The sequence below is a fragment of the Odocoileus virginianus genome, chromosome 3 (assembly GCF_023699985.2).
Source record: "Odocoileus virginianus isolate 20LAN1187 ecotype Illinois chromosome 3, Ovbor_1.2, whole genome shotgun sequence".
Taxonomy (NCBI): domain Eukaryota; kingdom Metazoa; phylum Chordata; class Mammalia; order Artiodactyla; family Cervidae; genus Odocoileus; species Odocoileus virginianus.
The window spans coordinates 46,105,791-46,128,711 of NC_069676.1; the positions used below are offsets into that span (position 1 = coordinate 46,105,791).

General features: G+C 35.1%; 1 protein-coding gene across 11 annotated transcripts in view; it reads right to left on the reverse strand.

Annotated features, from left to right (window-relative positions):
* FAM13B (family with sequence similarity 13 member B) overlaps positions 1–22,921 on the reverse strand; it is an 87,175-nt gene that overhangs the window by 43,358 nt on the left and 20,896 nt on the right. For 8 of the 11 annotated variants that reach the window (XM_070465411.1, XM_070465410.1, XM_070465412.1 and 5 more), the window contains 4 exons: positions 18,196–18,373; positions 17,762–17,903; positions 13,050–13,148; positions 10,969–11,129 (listed from right to left, as the gene is read on the reverse strand). In XM_070465411.1, the coding sequence (XP_070321512.1) occupies positions 10,969–11,129; positions 13,050–13,148; positions 17,762–17,903; positions 18,196–18,373 (580 nt within the window). The remainder of the gene's footprint in view (positions 1–10,968; positions 11,130–13,049; positions 13,149–17,761; positions 17,904–18,195; positions 18,374–22,921) is intronic. The other 3 variants (XM_020900145.2, XM_070465415.1, XM_020900128.2) reach the window with 2 other exon arrangements.

A 22,921-nucleotide genomic window follows, 5' to 3' on the forward strand; every position in this document is an offset into this window, starting at 1 on the left:
TCTTAATAAAATGACAATGAAATATTCAATGTGAAGCAATGGGAATGCTTACACACTGTTAATGAGAATGTGAACTGAGAAGCACCATGAAAAACAATTCAGCAATAGTTACTCAAGTTTAAAGACAGTAAATGTGCATGCATGTACCAGAAGATGTGTACAACAATGTACATAGCATGTTACTCACAATTGTCAAAAATAAAAATGATCTAATTGCCCAGCAACAGTAAACTGGATCACTGTGGTGTAATCATATAATGGAATACTTTACAGCAATGAAATGAATAAACCACAGTGACATGTAACCACATAGAGAAATCTCTCATAAGATGTTCAGTGATAGAAGCTGCATCAAGAAAACACATATAGTAAGATATAATTTTCACAAAGCTCCAAAATATATAAAAAAGTGATTGCCATAAAAGTAAGGAGATCATGATTGTGAGAGCTATTGGGGTGCTTTCAGTGTTTATTTTCAACTCTAGAATATTTGAATATTTGCTTTTTACTAACCTGTTTTGATGTACATTTCTGTAAGTATGATTTCTTTCCCAGTTCAAAAAAAAAAAAGCTTCAAGAAAGGAGATTCCTCCGTTCCTCTCCAAACCTGAGGTAGGACCTCTGAGTTTTTATTTTTAAGAAGCATCAGTAATGATTCTTATCCATACTAACAAATGTAAGAAACACTGGCCAAGAGCTATCTAGCCTCTCAAAAGATTAAACTTAAATCATATTTTCCACCTATCCAAAGAAGTCAAACAGAAAAAAAAGTTCCAATCGTCTTAAATTTGGTGGGTAGGCAGAGGATTTGATCTTTCAATTTCCTATCCTTTTTAAATGCTATTGGAATTAAAATATATGTAAAAATATTCATCAGCAAGTCAGATTATTAGAATGAAAGTAAACATTCTTTGGCCCTGAAAAACAGGCTAGGACAATCAAATAAATAGCTATTTTCAGTAGGAACCTTCTCCCTAACAAAAAGCTACAGTAAACAAATCAAATACATAGATTTTGTACTGAATGAGTCAGACTGAGGCTACAAAGTTGACTGTAAAACTGTTTTCAAAATTCCTAAAGGGCAAAGGATTGACTTAGTTTTCATATTTCAAAGAATTTAATTATTCTTTATTTTCAAATTTTTGCCAAGTTCTGTGGGGAATAAAGTACTTATATACAAACCAAAGCTAACACAAACCTATGGCTAAAAAAGAAAACGATTTTTTGGCTATGCATCTGCAGCAGAATCAAAATAATGTTAAGTTGGTGAATTCAAGAATGGTGAATTCTGATTAATAAAGATACACAAAGAATAAATGCTGACAAATTCAAGGTCAAATTACTTAGGTACTATAGACAGATGCCATTAAGACCACTTAAATATCTCTTTTCACTAAACCACCAGACAAGGAATATCAGACAAAAAGGACATAAATCACAAAGGTCACACGTATTTCAGGCTACAACTAAGTGTAACATTGAAGACTGTAGTGATTGATTCCCTGACCTTTTCCTCCCTTCTGCTGTGAACTCTGTTTTAAAATCTGTCTAGAATCACAGGACCTTCTTGAGAATATAAAATCAATCTTGCAGCCATTTATTCCAATTACTAATTTTTTGTAATCAAATACAATTATCATAGGGAACTACTACTATTTTAATTTCCCAACTGCAAATATTTAATATTACAAATAATACTTCAATAAAAGTATTGAAGCTCTGCTTCAATTAAATCTGATAAAAGATCACTTTACCTGTGTAACAGAGCCTTGCAAGCCATTCTGAACACTGTGGCATCTCCTAACAAAAACATCAAGTAAAGCGACTTCAAATACCATAAACGATGGTGATGGGCTTACAAAAATTGCTGAGCAATCAGAGCTGCAGTCTAAACTGAAGCAGGCTGCAACATGAGGTCACTACTGACAAGGACCCAATCAATAGTCCACAAATTTTTTCCCAAGTACTATGCAACTCAGTGGGAGGTAGGGAAAGGGGGACAAAATTCTGAATCTGCCTTACTCTATAAAAATATTTAGGCATAACCTACTATAAAGCAGGGGAAAAAGTCTGTTTGTTTTCATTAATCGCTACTATATCAAGAGCTAGAAATTATAACAAATATGACATTGCTAAAACAGATGAATGATAGAGAACTATTATTACTCATTATCCAAATCAGAAAGGCATTAATGGTTAATTTTTACAATCTAAAATTAGGAGGATTTCCAGATAATTTATGCCAGAGCCCCACTAAATGAGTATTTCAAAAACTGTAGTTTTGGAAAGTAAACATATAAAACAAAACAAAAGCCACATATTCCTTTCCAATCAACAGCAAAATCCATTTCTTCACTTTCCCCATCAATTTGGGAATACCCTATACCTATGACAACAGTAAACTGAAAAGATTCCTCACTATTAGAAAGTTAGTAAGTTATAACAACCACAAGTCTTTAAAATACCAAATGTATCATTTTCAGGGCAACAGAAAGGAGGAAGAGAACCTGTGTGGTTCTTATTATGCTCTGAAACTTCAAAAAATGTTTTACTTTAACAATTTATCTTATTCACCCAAAGCATAAATTTTACTTTTTTTCCACCCAACATTTCTGACACTCCCACCCCAGTACATTTTCTTCCTCTTTTCACTTTTAAGTGGAACCTATATAGTGAAAATGTGGTGAAATGATTACCAATTGAAATATTCTGCAAACTGCTTATTTACCGGGCTTAAAGGAAAAAGTTACTACTACATTTCTTGTGCACCTATAATCAGCTGAAGAGACATTTCTTCAACAACAGAAAAGTGTTAGTTGCTAAGCTGTGTTCAACTTTTGCGACCCCATGGACTGTAACCTGCCAGGCTCCTCTGTCCATGGGATTTCAACATATAAGGTATCCACAGAATGAAGTGCAAACCAGTCTCAAACCCCTCAACCTGGAATTCTTCCTTAACCACTACATCTTCTTTCCTGCATCACACCTAAAATCAAACCATCATAAACTAATGAGCTCACAAAATGAAGCCCTAGCACCAACAGCACATGCAAGAGAGGATCAAACTTTTTATTCTTTCTAAATTCCAAGTTTTAGCAAGGCATTAAAAGTACAACTTTAAATGAACTTCATAATAATGCCAATTAGCTGGTTTTTTGATTTGCAGTTCTAGAAGCAATATAAATTAAAAGTTAACTAACCTCAAGCCAAAATAAACCTTTCCAATACAGTCTAGGAAATAAACTGTGAAAAGCACAGTGAAAATGAAGAACTCTTTCAACTCTCTATTTTCTCTCTAAATTTTTAAAAGGTAAAGATTCCCCTAACATTTGTTTATCTAAATAAAGCCAAGCAGTAGATAAACGTGTGAATATAAAGCAATCATTTTTCATCTACAGATACAACACACTTTAGAAACAAGCTTGGGATTTCCTTGAACTTCATGGGTAAGACTGAGCCTCAGAAGTAACCAAAACTTCTGCTTTTTGTGTAACCTAGGTTCAGTTCAGTTCAATCACTCAGTCGTGTCCGACTCTTTGCGACCCCATGAATCGCAGCACGCCAGGCCTCCCTGTCCATCACCCATACCCTAAATCCCACCATTTTTTCCACTCTGCACTTGGCTCATTCTTAACAAAATATGGCTAGTGGCGAACAATGTATAGAAATAACAGATGCATAAATAAGTCACTCAGTACTATCCATACATAAATATTTAAACCAAGTAGTAGATAATATTTAAACTGGTTCTGTAAGGGTGGTCTGTGAAACCAAAGATCAGAACTGTTTTTTCGTAACATTTCACTGTGCTGATACTTGCATGATGATGCAAAATCGACGGCAGAAAAAACTGCTCTGGGTCTTAGCACAAGTTCAGGCAAGTGGGACCAAACAAACCATGCCCAGCGCATTCCTCATCACTGCTCAGTTGCAATCTCTTTTTAAAAGGAGCAAGTCCTTGATGAAGAAGTAATACATATTATTAATTATATCTCAGCCCTTGAATATACTTCTTTTTAATATGTGATGTGACAATTAGGAAATACACACAAAGCAAATTCTGTTGCACAGCTCAGTACAAGGCTTGTCTTGTCTGAGTTGAGAGCTTAACTTTTAGCATGAAACACTCATTTTTATTGAAAGATAGACTGACAGATTATAGTTATTCCAACTTGGATATCTGGTAGAAAATTTCTCAAATATGAGCAAGACTAACAGAACTAATAATATTTGGGTTTTCCAGCAAAAATTAGAATTCTGGAAAATCTGTATCCTCCACCAGAAGCTTAATAGCATACTAATACTTAAAGATACTTTTTACATAATCAGTGGTGATATTAAAGAATATATATTTTGATATAATACAACAATAGATATATGTATATATATCACTATGTGGAAGCTCTGAATAACTCAGTAAGGCAGTATTTTTCAAAATACCAATACCAGTTCAGCTGAGTCGCTCAGTCGTGTCCAACTCTTTGCAACCCCACAAATCGCAGCACACCAGGCCTCCCTGTGCATCACAGGGATTTCAGCTGAATTTTTGCTGAAGCCTGGCTTGGAGAATTTTGAGTATTACTTTACTAGCATGTAAGATGAGTGCAATTGTGCATTCTTTGCACAAAAAGGAGCATTCTTTGGCATTGCCTTTCTTTGAGACTGGAATGAAAACTGACCTTTTCCAGTCCTGTGGCCACTGCTGAGTTTTCCAAATTTGCTTGCATACTGAGTGCGGCAGTTTCACAGCATCATCTTTCAGGATCTGAAATAGCTCAACTGGAATTCCATTACCTCCACTAGCTTTGTTCGTAGTGATACTTTCTAAGGCCCACTTGACTTCACATTCCAGGATGTCTGGCTGTAGGTGAGTGATCACACCATCGTGATTATCTGGGTCATTAAGATCTTTTTTGTACAGTTCTTCTGTGTATTCTTGCCACCTCTTCTTAATATCTTATGCTTCAGTTAGGTCCATACCATTTCTGTCCTTTATCAAGCCCATCTTTGCATGAAATGTTCCCTTGGTATCTCTAATTTTCTTAAAGAGATCTCTAGTCTTTCCCATTCTGTTGGTTTTCCTCTATTTCTTTGCAATGATCGCTGAGGAAGGCTTTTTTCTCTCTCCTTGCTATTCTTTGGAACTCTGCATTCAGATGGAAATATCTTTCCTTTTCTCCTTTCCTTTTCGATTCTCTTCTTTTCACAGCTATTTGTAAGGACTCCTCAGACCAATATACCATATTACAAAATCAAGCATGGCTGAAAGATTCTCTCAAAGTACAGGAGAGACCAACGGATCAGAGTATGAAAAATTCAGATATGCTTTCGGGTTCCACATTACAAATAACCTTTAAAAAACTACAACTTACTGAGTTTTGGTGTACTGTCAAAAAAGAATATCCACAATTACCTGAAAAGGCTATAAAAATTCTCTACCTTTTTCCAGCTACCTACTTATATAATGCTAGATTTTCTTCACATACTTCAACCAAAATAACAGATGTTCAGTTCAGTTCAATCCCTCAGTCGTGTCCGACTCCTTGCAACCACATGAACCGCAGCATGCCAGGCCTCCCTGTCCATCACCAACTCCCAGAGTCCACCCAAATGCCATGTCCATTGTGTCGGTGATGCCAACCAACCATCTCATCCTCTGTCGTCCCCTTCTCCTCTGGCCCTCAATCTTTCCCAGCATCAGGGTCTTTTCAAATGAGTCAGCTCTCCACATCAGGTGGCCAAAGTACTGGAGTTTCAGATGGCAACAAATTAAATGCCAAAGAAATGTGAGAAGCTAGCTACCATCTATCAACTTAGACATGAAAAAAATTTGTAAAAATATAAACAATGCCACTAAAAAATTTCTCACTAAAGATTTTTGGAAGATCCTGAAAGAGCAACTTTTGATTAAAAAGTTTTATATTAACATGTAATGAGTTCATTACTACTTCAAGAAATTTCTCAGTTTTGGTTCCCAAAAGAGTAAATGCCAATAGCTATAACCCACAGTAACAATTCTTTGTGGTCCACAAACTAAACCAAAAAGTCTGAGAATCAATGACTTAAAACTAACAAAGGAGGAGAAATCTATCAACAACAACCTGTTAGATCATAAAGAGCTGTATTTCAGCTACAAATACTAAGTATCTTTGAAAGTACAACTCAACAAAAAACACATCCAGCAGTTTATGCTGTTTTAATTTATAATATGGTAAATATCCAAAGGTATAAAATCAACATTAACAAAAGTCTTCAGAATCCTTAATAATTTGTAAGAGTATAACATCTGAAACCAAAATGTTTAAGAATTGCTCAACTGTCACTTAATGTTTATTTCTCTGAGGTCTCTAACCTATCTTCCCACAGAAATACAAAGTAGGCTACCTAATACTTCCATAAAATATTTGTAAGCTACCTCAGAGGAAAACTCAGAGAAACTTTAATGGGCTTCACTGGTGGTCTACTGGTTAAGAATCCACTTGTCAATGCAGGGGACTCGGGTTTGATCCCTGGTCCAGGAAGATCCCAGAAGCCATGGAGCAACTAAGCCCATGGGCCACAACTACTGAACCAGTGCCCTAGAGCCCTCAAACCACTACTACTGAGCCCACAGACCTCAACTACTGAGCCCACATGCCTAGAGTCCATGCTCTGCATAAGAGAAGCCATTGCAAAGAGAAGACTACACATCGCAATAAAGAGTAGCCCCCGCTCACAACTAGAGAAAGCCCATGTGCAGCAACAAAGACCCAGCAAAGTCAAAATACATAAATCTTAAGGGGAAAAAAAAGACACAAGACATTAAGTTAGCAAAAGTTCAATCACTAGTTTCATGCAACACAGTATCCATGAATTCCCTAAAATGAATTTATTAAGAGATCCCTATTTTCTAGGTTCTGTGCATTCTAGGATATTTCTTGCCTACCTTTCTTTCATCAAAGGTGAATGTATTTTTGTATATGTATGGCTGTGTCCCTTCGCTGTTCACCTGTAACTATTACAATATTGTTAATCAGCTATCAGTTCAGTTCAGTCGCTCAGTCGTATCCAACTCTGCAACCCCATGAATCACAGCACACCAGGCCTCCCTGTCCATCACCAACTCCCAGAGCTTACTCAAAACTCATGTCCATCGAGTCAGTGACACCATCCAGCCATCTCATCCTCTGTTGTCCCCTTCTCCTCCTGCCCCAATCCCTCCCAGCATCAGGGTCTTTTCCAGTGAGTCAACTCTTCGCATGAGGTGGCCAAAGTACTGGAGTTTCAGCTTTAGCATCAGTCCTTCCAATGAACACCCAGGACTGGTTGGATCTCCTTGCAGTCCAAGGGACTCTTAAGAGTCTTCTCCAACACCACAGTTCAAAAGCATCAATTTTTCAGCACTCAGCTTTCTTTATAGTCCAACTCTCACATCCATACATGACTACTGGAAAAACCAGCCTTGACCAGACGGACCTTTGTTGGCAAAGTAATGTCTCTGCTTTTTAATATGCTGTCTAGGTTGGTCATAACTTTCCTTCCAAGGAGTAAGTGTCTTTTAATTTCATGGCTGCAATCACCATCTGCAGTGATTTTGGAGCCTCCCAAAATAAAGTCTGACACTGCTTCCACTGTTTCCCCATCTATTTCCCATGAAGTGATGGGACCAGATGCCATGATCTTAGTTTTCTGAATGCTGAGCTTTAAGCCAACTTTTTCACTCTCCTCTTTCATCAAGAGGCTCTTTAGTTCCTCTTCACTTTCTGCCATAAGGGTGGTGTCATCTGCATATCTGAGGTTATTGATATTTCTCCCGGCAATCTTGATTCCAGCTTGCGGTCATTCAGTTCAGCATTTCTCATGATGTACTCTGCATATAAGTTAAATAAGCAGGGTGACAATATACAGCCTTGATGTACTCCTTTTCCTATTTGGAACCAGTCTGCTGGTCCATGTCCAGTTCTAACTGTTGCTTCCTGACCTGAATACAGGTTTCTCAAGAGGCAGGTCAGGTGGTCTGGTATTCCCATCTCTTTCAGAATTTTCCACAGTTTATTGTGACCCACACAGTCAAAGGCTTTGGCACAGTCAATAAAGCAGAAATAGATGTTTTTCTGGAACTCTCTTGATTTTTTGATGATCCAGTGGATGTTGGCAATTTGATCTCTGGTTCTTCTGCCTTTTCTAAAACCAGCTTGAACATCTGAAAGTTCACAGTTCACATATTGCTAAAGCCTGGCTTGTAGAATTTGGAGCATTACTTTACTAGTGTGTGAGATGAGTGCAATTGTGTGGTAGTTTGAGCATTCTTTGGGACTGCCTTTCTTTGGGATTGGAATGAAAACTGACTACACCCCAATACAAAACTAAAAAAAAAAATTTTTTTAAGGCGAATGCATTCTTTGCCTTTATGCACTCAATCAGCCAAAACTAAAATATTAATGTATAAATATTAACTGTAATTTATAGAGATTAACACTAAATCTACACATCTATTTGTGTTGCCTGATACCCTTAACCCTTTCTTTTGGTATTAGCCCCATTTTTCTGTGGCAAATTAGTTCTTCCCTCCATCCAATGCTCTTGATACATGAATAAATTACAATGACTCACCTCTACCTTGGTTGGGGAATGGACACATGATCCAATTTATGCCAGATCCTCTCCCCTGCCACCCGACAGGAATCTGATCTTAAGCAGAATGATAGATGGAAGGAAGTAGTTTGAAATCTCACAGCAACAGCCACATGCTGAAGAGATTCTTCCATGACCCTTTTATACTAAATTCGCTAGAGCTCTCATGTTCTTCTCTCTGCTTTTCCTTTCAAATCTGGTACCTATCCAGCATTCGTATATTAAATTATCTTTCTTTCCATTAGCCAAGATCTGTTTCTATGACTTGCAATTAAGGAATCCTGACTACCCTCAAATCTCCAATGACTCTATCTAAAAATGGCTGTGTTGGAGGGAAGGAGGATCCTTTACAAAGCTAGACAGATGATACAAAAAAAGAAACTATTAGCAGCATGCATTTCAAACAATATTTAACCTTGCTGGTAAACAAATAATATATCTAACGAATTTACCTCTCTAAATGAGCATTATCTGAAAGAAATTTTTACAGTGATAGAACTGCTGCTCTATATCTGCACTGTCCATTACGGTAGCCACTCATCACATATGGCTACTGAGCACTTGAAATGTGACTAGCACAACCGTGGAGATTTTTTTCAATTTTATTTAATTGTTTTAAGTTTAAATTTAAATAGACACATGGAGCTAGTGGTTACATTATTGGAGAGCATAAAGAACACCAGTCTAAATCTATTGTTTTCAGGTGCTCAAGAAAATACTTCGAACAGTAATGAAAACTGAGACAGGTATTTTAAGCAGTCTGTAAATACTTATCAATAGTCACAGAAAAATTTTCTTTCACCCTAATGAATTTTCCAAATTTATTTGGAAACTGTCAAAAGAAGGAGAAAAGGACCTAAGAACAAAAGCTGTAGAGTAAGCTGGAATAACTCAAAGATCAAAAAAAAGAAAGCAAACACATAATTAAGGCATAGCTAAATACTTTTAACATATAGCTTATAAGTATTTTCATATATATCTAACATAGAATTAAGAATATCATGTAAAAAGAAAAGCACAAACAAAAAATTATACCAGGGGCAAAAAGGTGAAATGGAGGAGAAAATGGCAACCTACTCCAGTATTCTTGCCTGAGAAATTCCAAATTCCAAGGACAGAGGAGCTTGGCGGGCTACAGTCCATGGGGTCTTAAGAGTTGGACACAACTTAGCAACTAAACCACCACCAAAAAGGTGAATAAACATGTTAATATACATATATTATACTATAACTAATATAAAAATATTAAATATATATATATATATAGAGAGAGAGAGTCCCAAAGAGAAATTTAATAGTGGTATTTAGAAGTATGGGCTTCCCTGGTGGCTCAGTGGTAAAGAATCTGCCTATAATGAAGGTGATGTGGGCTCTATCCCTGGGTTGGAAAGATCCCCTAGAGAAGGAAATGGCAACCTGCTCCACTATTCTTGCCTGAGAAATATCACGGACAGAGGAGCCTGATGGGCTACAGTCTATGGGATCATAAGAGTCAAACATGACCTAGCAACTAAATAAAAATATAGAAGTATACACTTTAAACTACTTTATAATTTTTCTAGATGACACTGAATAGTTCTTCCCTTAAATTACTAGTTATTTTTAAATGAAATTCTGTTGTCTGTTAAATTATTATTTAATTGAATTAATAATTATTTAATTAATAATTATGTATTTAATCAAATTATTATTTTTTTATACTTTTTAATCACTATTTTATTAAACACAAATTTAATGAAAAATATCTAGTGGCCTAAACAAGTAACCGTCCCCCTAATTAGTAAACCATGGAACTTTACAGAGAACTAGGACAGAATTTAGCAAACCTAGAGCTATGTATGGGGTGTTCTTGAATTCTCTAATGCTTCCTAAATAGTGTGTTCAATGGTCCTACCTATGTGCTACGATAGTGCCTCCAGCCTACCATCTTTAATAGCACTTTATACATGAAAGGATTAGAAAGCACCATCTTAAAGGATCACAGAGTCCTCTCTCAAAGCCTAATTCAATCTAGTGCCTAGGAGCTGGAAATATAGTCAACTCAACCACTATATGTTTCTCTAGCAATTCTACTTTCAAAGGTGCTGAAATTTTACCCAACCGAACTAATACACTAATAATACAAAAACCAATAACCTTTAAGAGAAAATAAACATAAGAGGTTATTTTTTTTAAGAAGGTATTAATAGCTGAAAACTCCTTAACCAGTTTACTTCTTTAAAATTTTCTTATTGTTCTTTCTCACATACAAACTAATCTTTCATATATCGTTATAATCTGTGTAATTTAGTGCTTGAGTGAATTTACATCTAGAATGAAGTGCTCAAAAACTAGTCCTTTCAAATGATATACTACCTTGTTGATGCTGTAACACTATTTGGTTCCAGGATGTTTTCAGTCATCTTTAATTGTACCACCTCTGGCATGTCATCTGATTTTCCTGCACCCTCTTCTGGTAGTTCTTCTATATGCTCCAGCTTTTCATCTTCCTCTTCTTCCTCAGAAAGTTCATTAACCTATATAAATAAGAGGAAACCAAGAAATAAAATTTAATGAAATTGTTAACTGATACCATCTAAAACATACTATTCTAAGAAAAATTTAAATACAACTCATTTTCCACTTCATTTCCTAAGACCAATTTCCCTTACAAAGTATCTGCCAACTTCTCCACATTAGAGTAAAATTTCAAACCAAACATAATACTTTAAAGCAGAAGGTAATGATTATACTAGTATATCACTAGGAATATGAATAAGACTGCAAACTATAAAAAAGCATACACACTACAGTTAATTAACATTTAAAAAACTTTATTTCCTAACCAATCAGATTTGTAAATCTAAGAGCTACAACAAAGACTTCAAATGACCTCTCCAATTTCCAAGTGCACTGAACAAGTGATTTTAATACAGAATAAGTGTGGAGAAAAAAGGGCACAGAAATTTTGCCTTAAGGTCTTAACTGTGTTTTAGAAAATGACAGCTAACTTCTAAATGATTCAGACTCAACTCTTCATGCAGAAACTGGACCTTACAACAAGGAAGAACTCATTTATTTTTACCATGAAGCACAACTCAAGGTTATAATTCTCTTTCTGGCAGGGACTATAAAACATTTTCTATTATCAAATTGGCTACATAAGTAAATAATCATTCTAATTAAAAAGACACAAATATCTGAGAAGGAAAACCAACTAAATATTTTCAAATGAAAAATATTTATTAAGCTATCCCATAGAAGAAACTAGCCATAAAGTCATAACATTTTTTATAAATTAATACTAGTCATTAAAAACATTAAACAGTAAACACAAATAGTTATGTCCATTCTAGCCAAATGGGCTGACAATACCTAGAATACATTTAAGCTACATGTAACACTGGTGTTCTTCCTGACAGGCAAATACAATTGCTACAAGACTCTCAGAAACAAAAACTTGAATCAGAGGAAAGGTAATTATACTTCGATACACTACCAACTCCTAATCAACAAGTACTGGAAATCATTGGCCTAAGTGGTTATTGGAAGAGGGCATGGCAACCCACTCCAGTATTCTTGCCTGGAGAATCCCTTGAACAAAGGAGCCTGGCCGGCTACAGTCCATGGGGTCGCAAAGAGTCGGACACGACTGAGCGACTCACACACACACACAGAAGTGATTAACTGAGAAGTTAGATTTATACACTAAGGTGAAAATTTCAAATGACAGGTCAGTTTTTAAACTGGATGAAATGGAAAGTTACTCTCTTTATCTATGTATTTAACAAATTTCTTAAAATCAAGAATGTATTTAATTAATATCTACTTGATAATCCAAGGAAGAAAAAAAACTGACAAGAAAATACTGTTCTCAGGTTTGAGTACAAGAGTAGAAGACTGCAAAATAAAAAAGTAAGGTGACTATTTAAACTGAGAATAGATAACTATTCAGGACACACATTTTTGGTTCAGAAGTACTGTAATTTTAATATGTTACATCACCGGTTTTAAAATCAGTTTGTCTACAGTCAATAGCTCTTTCCATTAAAACTTTACCCTCAATTATAATGAATATATATTTGATTCAATAAGCTTTACATAATTAATAGATAGTTCCTAATATTTTCACCAGTAACCACCAACTAAGATAGGACACGAACACAATCTATTGCCTGTAGGTTTTTCTTCTCACTCCCCCACCCCTCACCTGAGGCCTTCTAGTGGAATTTCTTGCAGTAAGAATTCACTAAATTGGTTTGGGTAAGAGTAAAAATTAGATAAAAATGCTTCATCACCCCACAACTTAGCTTCAAAAGTTCTTCTTGATCCTCTTCTTATCAACTTATCACCTTCTGCTTATCAATACTCTATTCTGTCCATAAGTTATTCTGAACCTGTCCTATAAGGCACCTGACTCAACTTATCACTTATGGAAAACCCTCAGCCATACTTACATCTCTTCCTTCTTTGACTGCTGTAATTCCCTTCTCTAGGACCTCGTGAAATGCCTGCTCTCCAGACTCCAGCTTGTGGAGAACGCTGCTACCTGCCTTCTCAAATGTATAAAGAAACATAATTATCACCTACATCTTCAAACCACTCTACTGGATTTGCAATCATTTAAGGATCCCATACAAAGAATCTGTTCTCTGACTCTGGGTCATTACTCAAACACTCTCTATTCAACATCTCCAATCAGATGAGACCTCTCATACTACTAAAAATAAAAATCTACTACCTTGAAAAGGACCTAATGGCCAAATACTTGCATTAATGGGATGAAACTCTAAAAGTAGAGTGCTTAATAAGCTTTGCTTTCTTCAAGTATCAAAATCAGGGGGAAAATCAATGCACTGCCAGGACAGGTCAGGTCTGCCCACCTCTTTATGTATATGGATAAAAAATTAGCAGCATTTAAGTTATAACAACTTTAAAATGCAACCAAACCGTGCTGAGTTTGAGGAGATTTTACTTTCACTCAGTATCTGATCAACTCAGCTTCACAAGACAAATACGAAAGATATGAAATCTACCTTAAAAAGGAAATTTCATAAATCTGTACTATTACTTGCAACCCAGTTATAATTCAAACTGTAGCAACATGAGCCAAGATAAATGATATACCTTGCTGTCTCTCAGGACTCACTACACTACCCTGTTTATTGAGCATATTCTGTTCAATATGCTAATATCCTCCTTTCTATTCACAGTCAAATCTGTAGAATTCAACATTATTTCCAGGTGTTAATTGACCACAACTATTTAATGTAAAGCACAATATATTTTGAGTCAGTTTTTATAGTGCTTAAAAAAATACAGAAATATAAATGTAATATATGTGAGCTATGAATATATTTCAGTTTACATAAGAAAGCTGCAGGATAATAGAAATATTAGAGAATTACACCACAATGTAAAACATAATCAAGATACATCCTGCAGACTTTAGAAGAGTCAAGATATAAACATTAGATCAAATTGGCATCATCAGTTTCTTGTAAGTCAAATCATCTCAGAAAAGTAGAAAATGAGTAACACAAATGTACGTATGTTGTTTCATTTTCAGCAGCCATTAACTTTATTTTAAAAAATTAACTGCTGAACTACAATGAAAAGAAAGGTGGCACACAGAATCCCCCAAAGATAAGAGTTCATATGGGTATCAAAAAGCATTAAACATTTAAGGCATATATATTTACTTGTTCTCTTCTTGACATTTTCTTTTCAGCAAAAATAATTTTGAACAGCTCTATCAGTTCTTTATTTTAATCAAGTTTCTTAAGTCATATACTGTATAGTTAGAAACCTTCAAAAAAAATGCCAAAAGTTCCATGGAGCACTGTTTCAGGCTACAAATTCTACTGACTTGATTTATCTCACAAATACACATATAACATATATATATACACACACACACACACACACACATATATATTCAGCCTCAGTTTATACATGGTAAATTGTAATTTTACATCTGTTACTGTTTTCTTAACAGTTTCTGATACTCGAAAAGAGAGAGGAGAGGAAGAAAGGAAAAGAAGGAAGAAGAAAAAGAGGGAAGGAAGAAGAAAAAGAGGGAAGGAAAGTCAGACAATGGTAAAAATGGTTACATGAAAAAAATATAAAAAACTTAAGGAACCATCCTACGTCTAACTAATCAATGACAAATGAGACAAGACTAAACAATGGAGAAAAGGCAAACTCTCCAATAAGTGGTGTTGAGAAAACCAGACAGCTACATGTAAAAGAATGAAATTAGAACATTCTCTAACACCACACACAAAAATAAACTCAAAATGGATTAAAGACCTAAATATAAGACTGGATACTATAAAACTCTTAGAGGAAGGCATAGGCAGAACACTCTCTGACACATACTGTAGCAATATCTTTTTGGCTTCATTTCTGAGAGTAAAAACAAAAATAAATGAGATCTAATTAAACTTACCATAAACAAAACAAAAAGACAACCTACAGAATGGGGGGAAAAATACTTAAAACCAATGCAACTCACAAGGGATTAATTTCCAAACTATACAAACAGCTCATACAGTACCACAAAAAAAAAGGGGGGGCAGAAGATCTAAACAGACATTTCTCCAAAGAGGAAAAATAAAATAAAATAAATAAAAAAACAAAGAGGACATATGGATGGCCAAAAGGCACATGAAAAACTGTTCAACGTCACTAATTATTAGAGAAATGCAAGTCAAAACCACAATGAGGTATTAACCTCACTCCAGTCAGACTTGTCAGTATCAAAAAGTCTACAAAAAATAAATACTGGAGAGGGTGTGGAGAAAAAGCAGCCCTCCTAAACTCTTGGTGGGAATGTAAATTGGTGCAGCCACTATGGAAAACAGTATGGAGGTTCCTTACAAAACTAAAAATAGAGTCGCATATGATCCAGCAGTCCCACTCTTGGGCATGTACCTGAAAAAGACAAAAACTCTAATTTGAAAAAATACACGCACCCCAGTGTTCCCAGCAGCACTATTTACAACAGCCAAAATATGGAAGCAATCTAAATGTTCACTGGCAGATGAATGGATAAAGAAGATGTGATTGATACATATATATACATGTGACTGATACATACACACACACAATAAATATTACTCAGCCATTAAAAAGAATGAAATAATACCATTTGCAGCAAGATGGATGGACTTAAAGATTATCATACTAAGTGAAGTAAGCCAGAAAGAGAAAGACAAATATCATGTGATATCGCTTATATGTGGAATCTTAAAAAAAATAGATATTTATAAAACAGATCCACAGACACAGAAAACAAACTTATGGTCACCAAAGGTGGGGGGGGGGGGGGGGGATACATTAGGAGTTTGGGACAATTGTGCACCACTACTATATAGCACAGGAAACTATACTCAATACGTCGTAATGATTTATAAGAGAAAAGAACCTGAAAAAGGATAGCGACATAACGGAATGTATAACATGTATAACTGAATCACTATGTTGTACATCCAAAACTAACACAATGTTGTAAATTAACTAAACTTCATTTAAAAACACAAAACAAACAAACCTAAGAAAGTATAGTTCCCAATTATTAAAAAGACTTATCTATAAAAGTTCACAACGGTACAGAAATCCTTTTAAATAAAAGCCTGGCTACCTAGGAAATAAAACTCCTAACTCACATAATAAAAGCCAACACCTATAAGAATGGATGAAAATCTGTATGATAAACATTCAAGAGATGCTGTTTTATAGTTTAAGAACAAATGAAGAGGAGTAATCCGTTGTCCATCAATAAACAGCATAACCATAATAATTTATCATCTAAACTTGGGATACATTTGAAAGTGAAAAGGGGAGCTACTAAAATAACAATAAATTATTTATTATTTTATTATATTATTTTTTATTATTTCTTTCTAATAATTACACTAGAAAGCAGATATAAACTATGACACCTCTGAGAAAACCGGGATGTGCTATCATCATTTCAAGTGGATACAGAGACTATGATTCAGATAAATTATATGTTACATTCACACAATAGAGAACTTACACAGATATTTTTTTTTTAAAGTCTACATTCTTTACATTCCAAAAAAAGATCTCCAAGATACATTGTCAAATGATTAAAAAAGAACAATGTGTATAATAGTATGTAAAGTATGCTACTTTCCTATTAAAATTACTAAGAAGAAATATTTACTTACATTTGCATAAAGAAATTCTGGAAAAACACATTAAAAAACCAATGAGAGGGAAAGGATGGGCACAGGTAAGAATAGGACATTTTACTATATATTTTACCTTACTTATTTTTAACCAGGTAAATTATTATCTATTTTTAAAAAGGTAGCAGCCCCACCCCACACTCAAAATATAAATAACATTATAGGTTTTAATATAAAAGTTTGCTTGACAATCATTTCACTTAAGTACACAAGAAAAACTTCCAGACAGACCTAAAGCATGAATTCTAAACCTGAGAAGTCTGAATTAATGTGGCTTTACAGTCAATAACAATTACTCAGAATCAATATTCTCACTTCATAAGGAAGAAACGAATGAGGACCCTTTTATAGTCTCAACCATTAAGGCATAACAGTAACAATAAAATATACTGTTGAGAAATGGTTAGTTTTAACATTCAAGAGCAACAAAATTTAAAACATCTGCAACCAAAACCATTACTCTCCTGATGCTTCCCTAATGGGAATTAATATGGTAATGGTTACACTGCTGCACTGACTTGCTACTTCAATCAAAAAAACATTTTTAAAAGTCTGTGTCAACTTTACATACCACCTCTCCCTCTACCTTCTAATTCTCAACCTCTGCCTACATTCCTCTATGCTAGCAATTTCTTTGCAAAAACAAAAACACACTACTCAGAAAATAAACAATGCTTAATTTAACAAAAGAAAAACACAAGAAAATCCACAAAAGCTCTAGCTTATCTCTGGTTTCGATTCCTTTTCCATATTACCCAAATTGACAAGAAAGTTGTTCAGAAAAAAAATCACATTCATATACTACATGGAAATATCACCTATGATAATGTATAATAACCAAGAAAATTACTTCCAGTTCAGTACTTCAAAATTCCACATACGTTTGGGCCAAGCCCTTAAGAGCATATTCTTTACCAAGTGAAAAAAAAAACTCCTTAAAATATTCTCACCTGTTCAGTAATTGAACTCAAATCATTAGATGAAAAATCTTCCTCTTCATTCTCAAAAAACTCATAGTAATTTTCCAGAAGTCCAGCCATTATCCTGCTTACTATTTCTTGTTCTTTCAGATCTTCCACATCTGTGTAAATACTAAGAATGAAAGTCCAAATTGAATTCAGAGCCTTTAAATCCATCACAGACAAAGTCTGAAAAAACCAATGAGTCACTTTATAGACCTGAGTGATTTATGCCACCATTCTGTGCCTCAGTTTTCCCATCTGTAAAGTCAACCTAATTTGTACCTTGTTCACAGAAATGCTGGGAGGATTAATCAGATCTACTATAAAAAATAATGACCTATGACCCTTGGGAGACAGTATAATGATTCTATTTCACAAATATAATGTTTTTTAATCAAACAAAAATTTGTGAAAAAACTTACTGGAAGACATCTGGACCAAAGACAGCAGCCAAAGAGTTTGCTGACCAAATTTCTTCATGATGTGATGCTACATTGGCTAAAAATCTACACAGGAACTTTAACAAACTGTAATTAACAGGTGGAAGCTGTTGCAAGAGGAACCTCAACTTTCTTCCAAATTCATCTTCATTATTATAATCTATAAAACATAATGACAGGGTTTTTTCTTAATGAAGTAAAAGCAAAGCTCAGATATTTTGCCAGATTCACATTACCCCACCTACATCATCAGTTTACTATAACAATTCAAAACCTCTTCACTTCCTCCACTAGAGGCCAAATGCCTTAGGGCTTTGCATTTCACTTATTAAGTGGAAGAACTGGGGAAGGAATGCAACCCCTCAACTGTTGGAGGATGTTTTCTTCATTTATTATTCACTGGCTCCAATCCTAGAGCTTATTTTTTTTAATTCTCAACATACTGTCTTTTGCATGACTGTACATGTGTTTCCAAATTAGTGCCAACTCTGAGAAGTCAAAATGTACTCATCAATACCAGTCAACACCAACCACTAGTAAGCAAAAATGAGAAGCAATTTAACCAGCTAACAGTATCAGAATGAAAGAAAAAACAAGGAAGAAACAGAGTAAAAAACAGACTTTCTTCTTTTAACACTCTGAAAAGGACAATTAAATTCAGCAGTTATCAACAGAACTATCAATACATTAAGATGCATTCCAGTACTTCCCTGGCAATCCAGTGGTTAAGGCTCTGGGCTTCCAATGCAGGGGGTTCGATCTCTGGTCAGGGAACTAAGATCCTACATGCTGCATGATGGAGCCAAAAAAAAAAAAAAAAACCCGAATTCCTCTTCTCGGTTTACCAAGTGAATTTCAACTACCAGAAGACAGGTCCTCTGTTTACGTCAATGAGTTTTCATTAACAGAAATTAGGTCTGTATCAACCCACTGACTGGGGAGGGTCCCAAAGAGGAGAAGCAATTTCTCAGAGGTACCTCAAAATGAAGTAGTTAATTGCTCTAATTGGGAAAATTAACCCAATTATCTTTCATTCTGTATTTTTCTTGAGGTTCTTAAAATTAATTTAAAAATAATTATTAGGGAAAAATTATTGGTAAAAGGTTCTGACCATGATATTGGTCATCTCTACAAAATAACGCAACTCTAAGAAGTTAACAGAAACGGCTACTTAAAATTTAACATGCGACCAATAACAATTCTTCTACATTTCATAATATTATCAACTGCCCAGGTACTCTGTCTTTACAACTGGTTGGAACAGTCCCTGAAAGAATGTTTATTTGAATTTCTGTGACTGTGAAAATGTTAGTCTGTTAGTCACTCAGTTGTGTCTAACTCTGCGACCCCGTGGACTGCAGCCTGCCAGGCTCCTCTGTCCATGGAATTCTCCAGGCCAGAATACCACAGTGGGCAGCCATTCCCTTCTCCAAGGGATCTTCCTGACCCAGGAATCAAACCCACATCTCCCAAAATGAAGATTCTTTACCATCTGAGCCACCGAAATTTTTAACAATCTAAATGTAGCAGAAAAGGATTATTTAAGAAAAACCATGTATATCAACTCAAAAATATATGCCTCAATTAATATTATCAATATGATGACTACATCAACATTGACAAATTCTACATAACATTCTCTTCAGCTATGTAACATACTCTTGTTATTTATTTTATCATTTAACTCTCCTTAAGCCCCTTCAGAATTTTAGCTCTAAGACAGTTTTGTTCACTTCTGCATTCCCAGAATCTAAAACAGTGCCTGGCACACAGTAGGGGGTTCAATAAAAATTAGTTGAAGAAGCTGAATAAATACACAATAACTGAAAAAATATGTTGCACTACTAAAACATTTGACTTGACAGGGTCTTAAGATTGTGGGCTACACTGGTTTTGCCTGAAATACTGTTTAACATGCTGCTTTACTTTTATTAGTGAACATTTCTAGTATTCAAGAGTATTCAAAAATATTTACCTCTACCAGGTTGCTTCTAAAATTTTCAAATAAGCAGAGCAGCGTGTGTGTGTGTGTGTGTGTGTATGTGTGTGTGTATTAAAAACATATCTGCTTAAACTTTTCTTCCTTTTGAGCCTACTTCCTAGTTAAATGTGTGTGTGTGTGTGTGTGTGTGTGTGTGTGTCAAAAACATCTGCTTAAACAGTTTTTATCCTTTTAAGCCTGCTGCTGCTGCTGCTAAGTCGCTTCAGTTGTGTCCGACTCTGTGCGACCCCATAGACGGCAGCCCACTAGGCCCCCCCATTCCTGGGATTCTCCAGGCAAGAACACTGGAGTGGGTTGCCATTTCCTTCTCCAGTGCATGAAAGTGAAAAGTGAAAGTGAAGTCTCTCAGTCGTGTCTGACTCTTAGCGACCCCATGGACTGCAGCCCACCAGGCTCCTCCGTCCATGGGATTTTCCAGGCAAGAGTACTGGAGTGGGTTGCCATTTTAAGCCTACAACCTAGTTAAATCATAACCAGGAAAAATATATGTACATATCAAAGAAGATTCCCCTGATTAGGAAATCTTTTAAGCATTGTAACAGTTTTTTTTAATGTAACAACAAATTCACAGAACTGTGAATTGTGTTTTCTACCAAAATACGATGTATAAACAACTGGACAAACTATCAAGAGCTAAACCAATGGTTGATAACACTGACAATGAACGGAATGATTGTCATAACCTGGGGGAAAGGGCTACCAGTGGATCTAGTAGACAGAGACCAGGGATTCTACTGAATATCTTAAAATTCAAGGATAGCCCCTATACTAAAGAATTACCTAGCCCAAAATGTCAGGAGTACCAAGGTTGTGAAATACTGGTCTAAATGAAAGATCAAACCACATCACACCACACCACACCACAACACACCACTTTGCAAGGTCCTGCTGCCACAGAAAATGAAACCTACTCTTTAAAAGAAAAAAAAAAAACACTAACTCAAATTCAACTGGAAAAATGCTCCCTCCATGACCGTAAAAGCACTAATTTCATCTATTTGTGAACATCAATTAAAATATTAATGTAAGAGTTACTTACAATAAATGGAAAGAATTCTGTCCAAAGACCCAGACACCTTCCCAAATGAATGATTAAAGGATGAATGAACAGATTTTATTACAACAGAAATAAAAGTATCACCTCGAGTACCGCCACACCTATCTGCATAGCTATTAAAGAAATGGGTGTCTTATGTGGGTGTGTGTGCATGCATGTGTGTATGTATATTGGTGTGTGCGCTAATGATTATGTACATGGGCAATGGAGAAGAATGGTGATTTTTCTCAAAACAGGCCAAAAGCATTTCTGCATGTCTCAAATTCCTTCGTAAGAATGAATACTGACATAGAATAATTAGTAAGATATATACTGTAACTACATAAGTAACACAGTATATGATACTGTCATACTTTTAAATGAGTAACAGTGAAAATGACAACCTCAATGACAAAACAGCTTCTGACTGGTAGCATCAACGAGAGGCAGTAACTTTATTATCACTAAATCTTATTCCATTTATTCATTTATAAATTTTCAGTCAAAACTGAATTATCAGATTCTTAGAACTTTAAAAGACCTGTCTACAATTCTATAACACAAGGAAAATGGAATCCTATCATTATAAAAACAAAATAAGTGGCTCTAAAGACATAAAAAGAGTTCAAAAACTCTAACATATCAGTTTCATTATATATATTTAACGGGTGCAAAAATGCTTATTAGGTGACTCAATATAAACATCTGAAAAAATTCCTACTTCTAAGAAATTTGAAATAGATTCAGAAATTCAAAACAAAAATAATATTTCTTGGGACAAAAAAAGAAAGTTACATTTTGAAAAAAGGCGATGATATTGATACTTTATTCTGAAACTTGTTCTTTGATCCAGGTGGCACAATAAAGAAACAAAACTAAAAAAAGAAAAAAGAAACAAAACTGAATCAGGCTAACCATTCCTGAATAAATCAAGTATAAAATGAGCTCTATCATCAAGCTGTATAGAGAAAAACATACATAAGAGGATCATAAAGTATCTTTGTATTGACTTTTAACACATAAATAAGAGGCATCTATTAACTTAGGCTTGCTTTTAAATTAAAAAAAAAAAAGAAAGAAAGAAAGAAAAAATAAAATGGAAAAATATTCTCAAAAGGAAATCCTCCTCTTCTAACCATACACAACTTAAGGACATACACGAACAAAATATCCAGCTCTCACAGCGATAGGGATTAAGGAAGCAGTTATAATTTTTTACTATCACTGAATTTCTCTAGAAGTTCCATTTCAAAAAATTAAAGAGATTCCACAATACAAACAGATCACCAGCCCAGGTTGGATGCATGAGACAAGTGCTCGGGCCTGGTGCACTGGGAAGACCCAGAGGGATGGGGTGGAGAGGGAGGTGGGAGAGGGGACCGGGATGGGGAATACATGTAAATCCATGGCTAATTCATTTCAATGTATGACAAAAACCACTGCAATGTTGTAAAGTAATTAGCCTCCAACTAATAAAAATAAATGGAAAAAAAAGAAAAGTACTCGGTAAATACCTGGCAAAATGCAGATCTACTGAAAGAAGTATAAATAAAGACTTGATTATGTAGGAAAAAAAAAAAAAGAAAAGCCAGAAAAAATAGTTTAAAAATCCAAAGAAATGTATAATACATTTGATCCCTGAACAACACAGGGGTTGGGGTGCCAACCCT